Below are 14,638 nucleotides of genomic sequence, written 5' to 3'. Positions count from 1 at the left end.
TGCAGGCAGCTGGATTTTTGAGCTTTGAATGCCTACATCTGTAATGGGTATTAAAGGGTATTTCTAGACCCTGTTCATTCAGGCAGCACATAATTTATCAAATAACTTTTTCGGAGGCAATTCATGTTAAGCAGCACTGTATAGTGCCCAGGTTTTGCTGGGTGAGTTCTTTAAATATGCAATAGCTCACATGGCCTTTGTGAAAGTACCAGCCCATGGGGGAAAGGAGAAAACATTTGAGCTTCCTAAAACCGTGATACTTATGTACACTAATTCTCCTAATATACAGAGACAGTCACTCAGTGGCAAACGTATGCTGCCATGGGAAAGATATCCATTCTATTCCCAGGTCAGCTGGAGCCAGAGATGTGGTGAAGGTGGTGTTCACAATCCAGGAGAAGGATGGGCAGGAGGGCAGCCCCAACCCCCTTTCAGTGCCCAAACCAGACTTAGGCTCCAACTTGCCGCATTCCAGAGGAAGCTGTAATATATTGTTCCATGGTCAGGACCATCAGTTGGGCAAAAATATAAATAAAGGGGGAAAAGTGCAGTTAGTTGCAAATGAAGGCTTCTAGTGGAGGCCATACTCCAGAAGAAGCAAGATGAAACAGCTGAGCCCTCCCAAAAATAACAGCTGATCCAAACAGAACCTTTAACTCTGCATTTAGTTATTGGATTTTATATGTCACATGTGTGACTATCTCTGGGAAAAGATGACTAAAATCACCAGCAACAAAAAAAATAAGGTTTTTATGTGGAAAAAAAAAAGTTATAGAAAAGTTCAAATGTGTAACTTTTTCATACTGCTTATGGTCCCATGAAGTGAAAAACTGGCCATTTCTCCACTTTCTGGATCTGAGACTTTAGTCCCCTTTTCCCAGAGATGGTCATATATATCCTATGTGGATCACAACAAAACAAGCAATATAAAAGCAAGAACATTACAACATACCACAACCCTATAAAAACACCTAAACCTATGGTCACTTTTTCCTACTTTCATATTTCTTCCCCCAAGTTCTCTTCAGTTGCTTGCTTTTTTGTTTTAGACTGTTACTTGTAGCAAGCTGGTGCTCATGCATCTTTTTTTATGGTTAGAATAGACATATTCATAGCAGTGGAAGGGTCCGAGCTCACAGGTATCTGTGAGAGGCTGAGGCAGCTCCCTGCTAACTCCTTGTTTCTCCTGCAGACTGATAATAAATCTGCACCTCTGTAAACTCAGTCTGCAAACCCAAAGAATACTCAAACACACATTGTAACATTCTTTGAAAGTTTCCCTGTGGTGTTTAGCTGTGTCCATTATCATGACTGTCTGCCTATTTTGACTGTTATATTGCTATACCAGTTGTCACCATGTTTATTTGGACTTGCTATACATAGGAGTGGAGGAGTAGCCTAATGGTTAGTGCAGTGGGTTAAGAACCTAAAGAACCAGATTCAGTTCACACTGCAACACCTTGAGGGGCATAATCGAACGTCGCTGGCGATCTATTTTGGCGGCGGCGCTACAGCTGGCCGGAACCGTATTTTCGAAAAAGACGGCGGCCATCTTTTTTTTTTGATAATACGGTTTAGCCCGGCCAAATGCCAGAGTTCGCCGGGTTTGAGATGGCCGGTTTTGTTTTTCAGCGATAATGGAAAAAAATGCCTGCAATCTCCAGCCCGGCGACATCCAAGGCATTTGGTCATGAGAGGAGCCAGCATTTGTAGTGCACTGGTCCCCCTGACATGCCAGGGCACCCTAGGGGGCACTTCTAAAAATTTTTTTAAATATACAAATACCTCCCAGGTGCATAGCTCCCTTACCTTGGGTGCTGAGCCCCCCAAATCCCCCCCCAAAATCCACTCCCCACAACTCTACACCACTACCATAGTCCTTATGGGTGAAGGGGGGGCACCTACATGTGGGTACAGTGGGTTTTGGCGGGGTTTGGAGGGCTCAACACTTACCACTACATGTGTAATAGGTAGGGGGGGGATGGGCCTGGGTCCACCTGCCTGAAGTCCACTGCAGCCAACATAAACTGTTCCAGGGACCGGCATACTGCTGTCAGGGAGCTGGGTATGACATTTGAGGCTGGCATACAGGCTGGCAAAAAAGGTTTTTAGTTTTAGTGTGGGAGGGGGTTGGTGACCACTGGGGGAGTACGGGGAGGTCATCCCCCATTCCCTCCGGTGGTCATCTGGTCAGTTCGGGCACCTTTTTGAGGCTTGGTTGTGAAAATAAAAGGACCAAGTAAAAGCGGCAAAATACTGATTAACGCCACTTTTTTTTTCATTATCTGCAAAAGCCGGCCATCTGCTAGCCACGCCAATGCCCGCCCATGTCCCACCTTCACTTCGCCGCCGACACGCCCCCTTGAACTTTCGCAGGCTTGTCAACGGGAAAGCGGTGATGGTGTCAAAAAAACAGCTTTCTATTATACCGATTTCACGGCTTTTGTGAGATCGCTGGCCATCTCCCGATTTATGTCAGAAGATCGCCGGCGATCACTTTCGAAAATAAGCCTGCTTGTGACCCTGGGCAAGTCACTTTTCCACCTCCATTGCCCCAGGTGCAAAAACTTTGATTGTGAGCCCACTAGGGACAGTGAAAGTACCTGTGTATAATATATGTAAACTGCTTTAGTTGTACCTTAGGCGATACATCAAATCCGTGACCGTTCATACCACCTTTCATAACAAAATGTCTTAAAGGAGCCTTGGAGACACACTCAACCAGACCGGATTTCAGGATACCTGCAGTTAGTAGGCAAGAGAGAGATTTACATACCATGCCTCTACTGTGTGCAAATGTATCACATCCATATTTATCATGGATATCCTGAAATTTTGATTGGCTGGGTATATCCTGAGAACAGGTTGCCTTAATGGAGGTACATTTGCATGAGAAAAAATGTTCAGTTTGTGTGCAGGTCATTTTCAGACCTTTTTTTCCCTTACATTCATTTTAATAAACTTTTTTTTTAACATGCAGATTCAACTTAGCGCACACACAATTTTTTAAAGGCATGCTAATGAACCAAATGTAACATATATTACACAGTCCTACTGCATATGGCAATCTGAAACCAAAATAGCTGAAGAGCTATGTGCACACACACACTTGTATATCTGGTTCTTGACTGTCATTTGCTTTAGTTCTCCCTAGAAAGATGAGCAAACTTTTAAAAGTGACAAACCAAAGCTCAGGACCAAAAAGTGTTGGGAAGCATGTCATATGTCCAGAATACAGTGATGGGGTCTAGGTGCTGACATGATTCCCTCCCCCACCCCCCACCCACCCAAGGAAGTGGTACTCAAATCCGTCTGGTTTTCAGGATCTCACAATACATATGAGATTTGCATGCACTCAATGCCAATTTAAAAGAATAATTGGGGTGCCAAACCTATTTCAAATAACCCCTACTTGGACAAAGTAAGGGCATCTTCCTCAATAGTGGGGGGTGCACTGACTTTGTTATATACAGATCTTTCTCATGCATGGTCATTGTGGGAATCCTGAAGAGCACCTTGGTTGGAAGCGCCCATGAGGTTGAGGACCTCTGGCTCAGCACTAATTCAAGAACTTGTAGGCTAGCTATTGAACAGAAAAGCAAACATAACAACAGGTGTTTTCCCCCTCCATCCCATCCTTTGTAACAGGACAGGTCCAAAAAGAGATTGATTTGGTGGTGGAACCAAACAGGCAGCCATCTTTAGAAGAGAAGTCCCGTATGCCATACCTGGAGGCCGTGCTGCATGAGATCCTGCGCTTCTGTAACGTGGTGCCACTTGGGATTTTCCATGCCACTTCTAAGGAGACAGTGGTGCGTGGCTACTCAATTCCCAAGGACACCACAGTCATAACCAACCTCTACTCTGTGCACTACGATGAGAAGTACTGGCATGACCCTGATATATTTTATCCAGAGAGGTTCCTGAATAGCAGTGGGCAGTTTGTCAAGAAAGAAGCATTTATTCCCTTCTCACTTGGTAAGTGTCTTGACTTGCTTGCTCAGATCCATCTCCTGTAGCACTCAGGATTTACTGTGATTTAGGTACATTTTGTTGGATTATTTGTAGTAAATAATTAGCAGATTTTATACACACAGCTTCAGCTTTAGAAATGTTAATTTCTTTTCTTCATCTCTCTCACATACACCCCAGAATAATTCACTGCTGAGTCACTTTAAAGTTGAAGTAACAAAACATCTGTTTACTCACAGTTTGTAGTTAGATTTATATTCAGACAGGCTTATATAAACATAATACTATACATTTGGATTATCAGCGCTTTCCATGTGCTTAGATGGTAATGGATGCTCACACCATAGATCCTCAGTTAGGAGAGACCATGAGCTCCATGTGCTGTGCCTAATCACCCCCACAGGAAGTTGCATCGGTGTGACCTCTCTAGGAAATTCACATCAGAGGTCACAGAGTAATCACAGAGAAATAATAGCTGACAGACAATGCATGTAAAATACAATACATTATTCCAACACATTTAAGCTCTTTGTTTTCAGCTACTCAAATTGCAAGGGTGTTTCCATAGCAGATCACAGCACTCCTCATTCATTCTTTGCTGTAATTGTAATAAAGAGGGAACTCATTGAAAACATGCAAGATTCCCATCAATTGAATTTTCCTATCTGAGAAAGGCTGTTTGATCTGCAGATAGGGGTCCTGTCTGAGATTAGCAGGTTGCTCTCCATAGTACTATTCTTCCACTGGGCTTCTCAGCATGTCCCAGTTCTACAGTTGATTAATAACTTTTCCCAGTGGTGCTAAGTCATTGAATTCATATTAAATGTTTACTGCTGTCCTCCTGGGGGTACTAGGGTCTCCTACACATAGAAAGCGGTTTTTGGTATCATTATATTCAGGCCTCATCTCCAAGACTGCATAGTGTGATGGTGAACTCCCTGCAAAGGGAAGCCCAGGTTTATGTGAGGTGAAGTTTTTGTTTGGGTTCCCAATAGTGATGGGGGGGGGGGGAGGTAAAGGACACAGCATTGGAAGGGATTGAGGAGGTGAGATGGTTTTGATACCTTAAGGCTATATTTGAATGTGATGGAAGGCTATAAGAGCCCAAATCATCTTGGCTGGTACATAGGGGAGTGCTGAATAGGGGAAGTTGGTTGGGGGGGGGGGGGGAGGAGCAATTACAAAATATTTAGAGTATGCTGTTTTCAATTTGTTATTGCTGGTAATTTCATTTAATAAAAAGTTTAACATTAAATGTTCACTGATACCTTAACTTTGTGGATGTTAAGTGCACTTCTGATCAGATACTGGGGGTGGGTGATCCTTCATCTGTTAAACATAGAGGCCTGTTTACTAAAGTGTGCTAAGGTTTTTGACATTATGATGTGACAAGTACCAAAATTAAGGTATGGTAATAGCAAAAACTGTGTATTAACCATTGAAGGTATTCCCAGTAGTTTATCATTCATTTACTATATGGAAGTTTTGTAATCATTGTGATGCAATTAAGAACACTTCTTAAGATAAGCCTTATGTGCGGTGCTAACATGGTAGCTACCTGTAGACATATTCCATGCCCATTCCACACCCCCTGCCACATTAGATGGTTAACATGGATGTTATTGTGGACTAAACAATGGTCTACGTAATAAAATTACAGATACACAGATATCTTCCACTGGGTCCTTTGGAGCAATAAAAAATTATACCTTTTAATTTTATAATGCAATTAGTGGAGAAAAAGGACCTGCTTGAAAATACAAACAGCCCTGAACATATGCAGAGAAAAATCACCAGCGCTGGTCTAGGAAAAACTCCATCAAAATGTTATTGTTTCCTTAACATTCAAAACCTACTTGTTCACATATCTAACATTATCTTAGTGTTCCTAAGTAACATTCCTGTCTTCTTAATAGTCAGTACAGAGCAGGGGAAAACTTCTGCTCTTCCAGGCCCATGCATTAATATATGCATAAAATCCCAACAAGGTCATCTAATTGCACTTGACAGGCTGCCACAGGGGATATAAACTTGCCATTTCTTTGAGCACTGCATTATGTCTGGAATTTCAAGTGGACAATAACTTTTTGTAGGAGGCTTTTTTTTTTAATCTTTCCCTGCATATGTTCAGAGTTGTTTGCATTTTCATAGAGGTCCTTTTTCTCTGCTAATTGGATTATAAAATTTGAAGTTATAGTATTGTATTGCTCCTACAGATTTTGTAATTAGACCCCTTAATGTGTCCTGGCACTTCAGGTACAGCCGGTGATTCTAGCTCATTTAGAGGGGAATTTTCAATATGACGTCTAAGTCTGAATTTGGACGTTTTACAAAAAATGTCCAAATTCAAAACAGGAAAGTAGGTTATTTTCAACAACAACAAAAAACCATCTATCTTTCCCTTTTGAAAATGCTGTTTTGAAAAATGTTTTTTGATTTGGACATTTTATTTTTTTGGTCCATTTTCATGCAAAATAGCCAAAATCGAGGAGTGGCTTAATGGTTAGTGCAGCGGGCTTTGATCCTGGCAACATGGGTTCAATTCCCACTGCAGCTCCTTGTGACCTTGGGCAAGTCAAGTGCATGAAGGGCATTTTTGGATACGACATCTAAAGTTTTTGTCTAAGTTTGAAATGCTGTTTGAAAAAACGTTTTGTGATTGACGTTTTATTCTTTGGTCCACTTTAAAAAAAAAAAAACTTCCAAATGCAAAACATAAAAAATACACAAGAAAATCCACAATAGAGTGAAAACATTCACATGTTTTAAGTGTGGTAAAAGCTTTGGTTGTAATGTAAATCTCAAAGTGCATCAAAGAGTCCACACAGGAGAGAAACCATTTGTATGTATGTAGTATGGTAAAAGCTTTGGTCAGAAGGTAAATCTTACAGTGCACCACGCACGGAGTGAAACCATTTACATGTCCTGAGTGTGGTAAAGGTTTTGGTTTGAAAGAAAGCCTCACGCAGCATCAATGAATCCACACAGGGATGAAACCATTTACATGCACTGAGGAGGTAAAAGCTTCACTTGCATTGGGACAGAAAATTAGGGAATGTACACTCTTGCTATGAAGTATGGAAAAATAGCACTCTGGTATTTAGATATATGTAATGAGACCTCCTTTTTATCTATAGATCTGAATTCAAAGCCCAAATCTACTAATAAACAAGACACGAGGCTCAGATGTTATAAAAAAAAAAAATAGAAAGCTTGGCATCAGGTAGAATAGTGGAAAAGTGACATCCCAGGAAAGCAATAGGGCATCCTTGGGGACACTGCAGTGGACTTTATAAAATGCTCCCAGGAACACATCTCACCATTGCTCCCTTGTCTGCTAAGCCCCCCCCCCCCCCAAACCCACTACCCCCAACTGTACACCACTACCATAGCCCTTACGGGTGAAGGGAGCACCAATATGTGGGTATAGTGGGTTTTGGAGGGCTCACAGTTTCCTCCACAAGTGTAACAAGTAGGGGGAGGTAGAAGCCAGGGTCCAACTGTTTGCAGTGCACTGCACTGCACTGCACCACTACTAGACTACTCAAGAGACCTGCATGCTATTCTGATGGACCTGAGTACAACAGCTGAGGCTAGCAAGTAATATTTTTAATCACATTTTTGGTGGGTGGGGGTTAGTGACCACTGGAGGAGTAAGAGCACCTTTTTGTGCGGCGGCATGGAGGAATAAGCCTAGTGGTTAGTGCTGTGGACTTTGATGCTGGGGTAGTGGGTTCAAGTCCCACCAGAGCTATTCGTTATAAAAACAGGTCTAGCTCAAAACACCTAAGTTTTAGTCCTGGATGTTTTTTTGTTTTGTTCCATTATGGCTGAAAAACATCTAAGTCTTAGGAACGCCCAAGTCCCACTTTGAACACACCCCTGGCATGCCCCCTTGAGATTTAGATGCACTTCTGACAGACTTCAGAGAAAAATGTCTAAAAAGTGGTTTTGAAAATACTGATTTGGATGTTTTTGTGAGGAAAATGTCCAAATGCAGACTTATGTCACTACTGGCATATTTTCAAAGCACTTAGCCTTCCAAAGTTCCATAGAAACCTATGGAGCTTTGGAAGGCTAAGTGCTTTGAAAATATGCCATTTGTGTACATTTTTCTCTTTTGAAAATGAGCCTGTTAATGTCACAAAGGCTATACTCTGTGGTCCCGTTGATTAATAATGGCATTTTATAGGCAGATAACTCCTTGGCAATAGTATTCATCTGGTGGTTTTTGAGTATTACTGTTAATCCCAGCTGCTAATGTACCATTTTAAAAATCATGGGCTTATATAAAAAGCCATTATGAGGGCCCCAAAATTAATAGTCTCTGGCTGTCTGTTGGGTAACAAAATTAAATCTATTATATTTCAATTTCAATGGTAAATTATTATTAGTATTATTCTTGTTGTAAAGAGTGCATCAATTTGCATATGAAAATTAAGTTGTAGATATGGAAGATTTACTGAAAAAAAAACCAATTGTCTCTGATGTGCTGTGAAAGGAAGGAGGTGTGGCTGTAGACAAAGCTTTATTTTATTCACAGGTTCACCTGATGTATCTGTATTCAAAGGGGTTTTGTTTCCTATTAAAATGGCTTTTTATGTGAAGAGAATTATTGTGAAGATGAAACAGATGGTGTCTCTTTAAGACAAATACCTGTAGACTTTCCTGGTGTCGAAATACAATGAATATATACATATAGAGAGATGACAGCTACCACAAAGCCCATTTTCTCGAAGCTGAGGTAGAACTTGCCATGCTATTGGAATTTAATCTGTTGCTGTGTTGGTTCTAAGCAGAAGCAAACATATCTTCTGAGTAGCAAATCAACTGGACTGGATGGTATTTATCCCAGAGTACTGATAGAATTGCAAAATGAACTTGCAGAACTATTGTTAGGAATAATCAAGCAGGTACCAGAAGATTGGAGGGTGGCCAATGTAATGCCGATTTTTACAACGATTCCAGAGATGATCCAGGAAATTATAGACCAGTGAGCCTGACATTGGTGCTGGGCAAAATTGTAGAGACTACTATAAAGAACAAAATTTTCAAAAGGCATTTGACAAGTACCTCATGAAAGATTCCAGAGGAAATTGGAGAATCATGGGATAGGAGGTAGAGTTCCATTGTGGATTAAAAACTGGTTAAAAGATAGAAAATAGAGAGTAGAGTTAAATGATCAGTATTCGTAATGGACAAGGGTAGGTAGTGGGGGTCCCCAGGGGTCTGTGCTGGGTCTGCTGCTTTTTAACATACTTATAACTGATCAAGAGATGGGAATAATTAAATTTGCTGATGACACAAAGTTATTTAAAGTTGTTAAATCACAAGAGGATTGTGAAAAATTACAAGAGGACCTTATGAAGCTGGGAAACTGGGCTTCTAAATGGCTTTTAATGAGAGCAAGTGATGCATGTGGGAAAGAGGAACCCGAAATATAGCTACATAATGCAAGGTTCCATATTATGAGTCATCGACCAGGAAAGGGATTTAGGTGTCATCGCTTATGATGTGTTAAAACCTTTTGCTCAGTGTGTGGTGGCGGCTAAGAAAGCAAATAAAATGTTAGATATAATTAGGAAAGGAATAGAAAATAAAAATGAGGATGTTATAATGCTCCATGGTGCAACTACACCTCGAATATTGTGTGCAATTCTGGTCACTGCATCTCAAAAAAAATGTAAAGGAATTAGAAAAGCTACAGAGAAGGGCAATGAAAATGATAATGGGAATAGGATGACTTCCCAAAAAGGAAAGGCTAAAGTGGCTAGGGCTCTTCAGATTTAACAAAAAAAACGACTGAAGGGAGATGACAGGGGTCTATAAAATAATGAGTGGAGTGGAATGGGCAGACATTGTTCACTCTTTCCAAAAATACTAGGACTAAGGGCACACAATGAAGCTACAAAGTAGTACATTTAAAACGGATTGGAGAAAATATTTCTTCACTCACTGTGTAATTAAACTCTGGAATTCATTGCCAGAGAATGTAGTAAAAGCAGTTAGCTTAGCGACATTTAAAAAAAGGTTTGGATAGCTTCCTAAAAGAAAAGTCTATAAGCCATTATTAAAATGGACTTGGGAAAATTCACTGCTTATTTCTAGGATATTTAAACACACATGAATACAAGTGTATTGCTTCTTCAGCTTATTGAGAGTGGAGTAGTCTCATATATAACACACGATAAAGATTATTTGATTTTTCACCCAATGACTGGGTGTATTATCTGTCGGGGACCTGTCGGGGTTTTAAGAGCACCAACTTGTTCAAGCTAAGTGCTGCATAAAATTAGATGATAGCATATTGATAAACAGAAATATATTTTCATATATAAGATTAGCAAAGGGTGGTGGAGGTTAAGTCAATGATTAGACAATACACACAGATAATACACCCAGTCATTGGGTGAAAAATCAAATAATCTTTATCGTGTGATATATATGAGACTACTCCACTCTCAATAAGCTGAAGAAGCAATACACTTGTATTCATGTGTGTTTAAATATTTTGTTATATTTTGATGCTCGACAGAGCACAGGCACAATTGTTTATTTCTAGGATAAGCAGCATAAAATGTATTGTACTGTTTTGGGATCTTGCCAGATACTTGTAACCTTAATTGGCCACTGTTGGAAACAGGATGCTGGGCTTGATGGACCTTTGGTCTGTCCCAGTATGGCCATACTTACGTACTTTTGTGGTTTTGACTCATTAAATTATATTACAAGAGGTGGTAAGTACAGCATTCATTCAGATGTGCGTGTTGGGTTTTGACTCAGAGTGTATGTACGATAGGTGGTAAGAAGTAGTAGACTGGCAGTGAGCTGGGTACCTGGACCCCCACTGCTACCCCCTGCATAGTACAGTTGCGCAGGCCTACCTTGAAGAGCCCTGGTGGTCTAGTGGCCTCTTCGGAGGCAGGAAAGAACCCCACTCTTTCCTGCACACCACCACTTCTTAATGGCTACCAAGACTTCATATAGCTGTCTCACAAGACTGCCACAGGAAGTCTGGGCAGCCATTTTGAAGATGGGGCGGTGCCAGACAGAGCAGCAGCGGGCAGGAAAGATTGGGATTCTTTTGTGCCCCTGAAGAGGCCACTAGACCACCAGGCCTGGCAGCTGTAGTGTGCAGGAGGGGGAGAGGTACTGGGTCCCCCAGAGCCTCTGGGCCCTCGCGCACTGCCCTGGTGATAAGTACAGCATTCATTCATTTGTTCCTGTTGTGTTTTTGAAATCACCAGGGCGAAGACACTGTCTTGGAGAACAGTTGGCTCGAATGGAAATGTTTCTCTTCTTTTCCGCATTGCTCCAGCGGTTTCACCTGCACTTCCCACATGGAGCAGTTCCAAACCTCAAGCCAAAACTCGGCATGACTCTACAGCCATACCCATACCCCATCTGTGCTGAAAGGCGCCAAAGTGGACAAAGCAGGGCCCACTGTTAAGAACAATTCTAATTCCAAACTGAACGTTAAGAGGATTTTTTTAAAACATGCATAGCATAGGCCTGTGTATTTGTGCATAAACATTGTAAGTATGTGGTGGTTTCCTTTTCATGACATACAAGAAAGGTTGTGTGTCTAAAAAGATGCTGACATGTAAATGTAGGTATGCGTTTTATAGTGTAGGAGGTCCAAAAGCATTCATTAGGACTTATCGCTGGCAGAGCTCAGTTTGTAAACACTGTCTGGGGCTGAAGCATGAAGAACAGCAGCACTCCATTCCCACAAAGAAGAGACAATAATTGTTATTTAGCAGTGTTCAGACAAAATACCAAAATATGAAAGCACACTGGAAACTCACTCACAAATAATAACCACAATCCAAAAGATCAAGTGAGAAAGGTGTTCTCTGTAGCTACCACTGTGTAAAAAAGTTGGGGGAAAAGACCTCAGGCACCTATGACAGCTCCTGTGCTGTTGTATTATTCAATTTCAGCTTCTCAGTCGCAGTGCTGGCTTCGATCATAGGTCATAAAACCCCCAGCAATTTATTTTCATAAGTGCAAAAACATTTTGAAAATGTGACAGTGATGAAAAAAGTCTAACTTAGCTTTCAAGTGGCAGTGGGAGGCAGAGGAAAAAACATCCCTACAGAGACCCATTTCACCATGCAGCTTCCTCAGGGGGACTCGATGCTGCCTTTCTTCTGTAATACTGCCAGTTCAACTCAATATCGACAGCTGAGTTGAACTGGCAGTATTACAGAAGAAAGGCAGCATCGAGTCCCCTGAGGAAGCCACATGGTGAAACGGTGTTTTTTCCACTGCCTCACACTGCCACTTGAAAGCTAAGTTAGACTTTTTTCATCACTGTCACATTTTGAAAATGTTTTTGCACTTATGAAAATAAATTGCTGGGGGTTTTATGACCTATGATCGAAGCCAGCACTGCGACTGAGAAGCTGAAATTGAATAATACAACAGCACAGGAGCTGTCACAGGCGTCTGAGGTCTTTTCCCCCAACTTTTTTACTCAGTGGTAGCTACGGGGAACACCTTTCTCACTTAATCTTTTGGCAGTGTTCATACACAACTAAAAATTCATGCTACCTCTTACAATCTTAAATTTTTCAGAAAATCTGAACAGGGATAATGAGTGGGAAAATATATATATTTTTTTAATCTTATTTTTACAATAATTTCAAGAATACATCTTGTTTGGCAAAGATGATTAACAGAGGAAAAAAAATTCAAAATAGTTCTATAATTCCCATCTTACATTGAAATGAAAAAATATCAAAAGAAGAAATATTTTGCTTGAAGGTTAAAAAAAAAAGATTATTTTGAAGATAAATTTAGCCAGATATGCACAGTCCCCATACAATAAACACTAACTACCTCCAGCTCAGGGGTGGCCTGTGCTGACTTGGCTAACACAGAACCAGCAGTAGACTAAAGGTTATATATGTTATGTTTTCAATGAATCTGTAGTGCAAGAGAGGGTTCTCCATCACTGCTTGTATAGCTCAGGCATGATTTGGATGAACCCAAAATACTTTGCATGGTGTAGTGAACAGAGCCAGTTTTAGACATGGTGGGACCCAGGGCAGAAATTAAGGATGGGGCCCCTGATCCCCTTCCCCCTCTCCCCGCACCTACATTGCTGCTATGTGGTCTGGGCATCTTTCCCCTTCTCCCCACACAGTCCGTGTCCCTCCCTTCCCCTCATCTTATGGTTTTCTTTAAAATTTTTACTTCACAGAGGGACCCCGGCACGGCAGCCAGCCTCACAAGCTGCCTCTGGCTGTCCCAAAGCTTTCCTGTCTGCTTCAATCCATGCAGGCAGAAACAGGAAATTGTGTCAGGGGGCAGATTGAGGCAGACAAGAAAAGATTCTGGGCAGCCGCAGGCAGCTTGCGAGAATGGCTGCTGCCCCGAAGCCCCTGCGAGAAGGGAAATATATATTTTTAAAATATTGGTAAGGGAAGAGATGAACTGTGTTAGGGCGTAGGAGAAGAGATGCCTGGACTGCGGGGCCCAGGACACCTGCCCTGGTAGTGAAGAACTTAGGGGGACAGGTACTAACATGTGCTAAGGAAATAATGCATAACGCTTTCCTCTTAACATGTTAAAAAGTAAAATCAATGTTTGTACTAATGTGAATGACGGTGGAACCAGAGCCCAGATATAATAAGCCACACAGCAAGGTTAAAATGATTGAGAATAATTCAGCTAGTAACAATCAGCGTTTTGCTGACTGCTGCAAGTGTTAAACCTGGAAATTCTGTGCCAGGTCATGTCCGGGCTCCAGCATTGAAGTTCCAGGTATCAGGTCCTGGCAAAATTTAGGAAGTGCAACATTCAGTACTTAACTATAAAAAAAACGCATAAAGATAGGATTGTTATGCAGTCCTGTTTATGTGGTTATCTTAACTGTTTAAGTGCCGCTGAATATGCCTGTTTAGCACTGGACAAATGGCCAGGAGCCTCTCCTGGCCATTTAGATCATTTTGAATATCCAGCCTAATATTAAGAGTCAGGTAGAGAGGAAAAAAACACAAGACAGTTCCTTAGACATAATGTTCTTCAGGGTACTGCACATATTACTGGCTTTCAGCATAGCAGCACACTTTGGCCTAGTTCCCCAGAGTTACTAGTGCAGTCTCTAGCAATTACTAGGGTCAAAAATACAGAAATGCAAGGCTCCAAGTTAAACTTGGCCTACCGGACTGTAGTGGTTGCAATTCATATATAGATGGTTGCAACATATGCTGTGGTGCATCGCTGCTTCCCTCTGGGTCTTATTAACCTAACTATGCCCTGGGCTTTTATGCTTCCTGGAACATGCCTTCCTGTCATCCCTGTTTACTGTGAGCTTCATTATCTTCCAGTAAAAGCCTAAACTCAAATTTCAAATTTGTTGTTTTGTTTGTAAAATTTTATATAGTCTGGTTCCTTCTTATGACTCTTACTTTACCTTCTTTAAATAGGTCTTTTAACATTCCAAGTCATCTTAATTTTCCAGAACTTAGATTTGAAAAGTTTTACTGTCTGAATATCAAGCAGCTCAGATTTGGAATACTCTTCCCAATGCTTTGAAGAATTCAATTATTTATCTTTCTAGCATAAATTGAAGACACTTACATAAAAAAAAATTCTAAGAATTTAGAATTTTAATTGATTTTTTTATGCGTGTTGTAATATCATAGGAATGCCTAAT

The 14,638-nt window shown here is 41.1% G+C and overlaps 1 protein-coding gene across 5 annotated transcripts in view; it reads left to right on the top strand.

Annotated features, from left to right (window-relative positions):
• Positions 1 to 11,983, top strand: part of LOC115468906 (vitamin D 25-hydroxylase) — a 32,131-nt gene extending 20,148 nt beyond the window's left edge. For all 5 annotated transcript variants that reach the window (XM_030201045.1, XM_030201047.1, XM_030201044.1 and 2 more), the window contains 2 exons: positions 3,649 to 3,978; positions 11,220 to 11,983. In XM_030201045.1, coding sequence (XP_030056905.1) covers positions 3,649 to 3,978; positions 11,220 to 11,422 — 533 coding nt within the window. In that variant the 3' untranslated portion in view covers positions 11,423 to 11,983. The remainder of the gene's footprint in view (positions 1 to 3,648; positions 3,979 to 11,219) is intronic.
• Positions 11,984 to 14,638: the final 2,655 nt, after the last annotated feature.

Source organism: Microcaecilia unicolor, chromosome 4, assembly GCF_901765095.1.
Source record: "Microcaecilia unicolor chromosome 4, aMicUni1.1, whole genome shotgun sequence".
NCBI lineage: Eukaryota > Metazoa > Chordata > Amphibia > Gymnophiona > Siphonopidae > Microcaecilia > Microcaecilia unicolor.
Note: the sequence above shows the minus strand (reverse complement) of the source record. Positions and strands in the feature narration are given on the sequence as shown.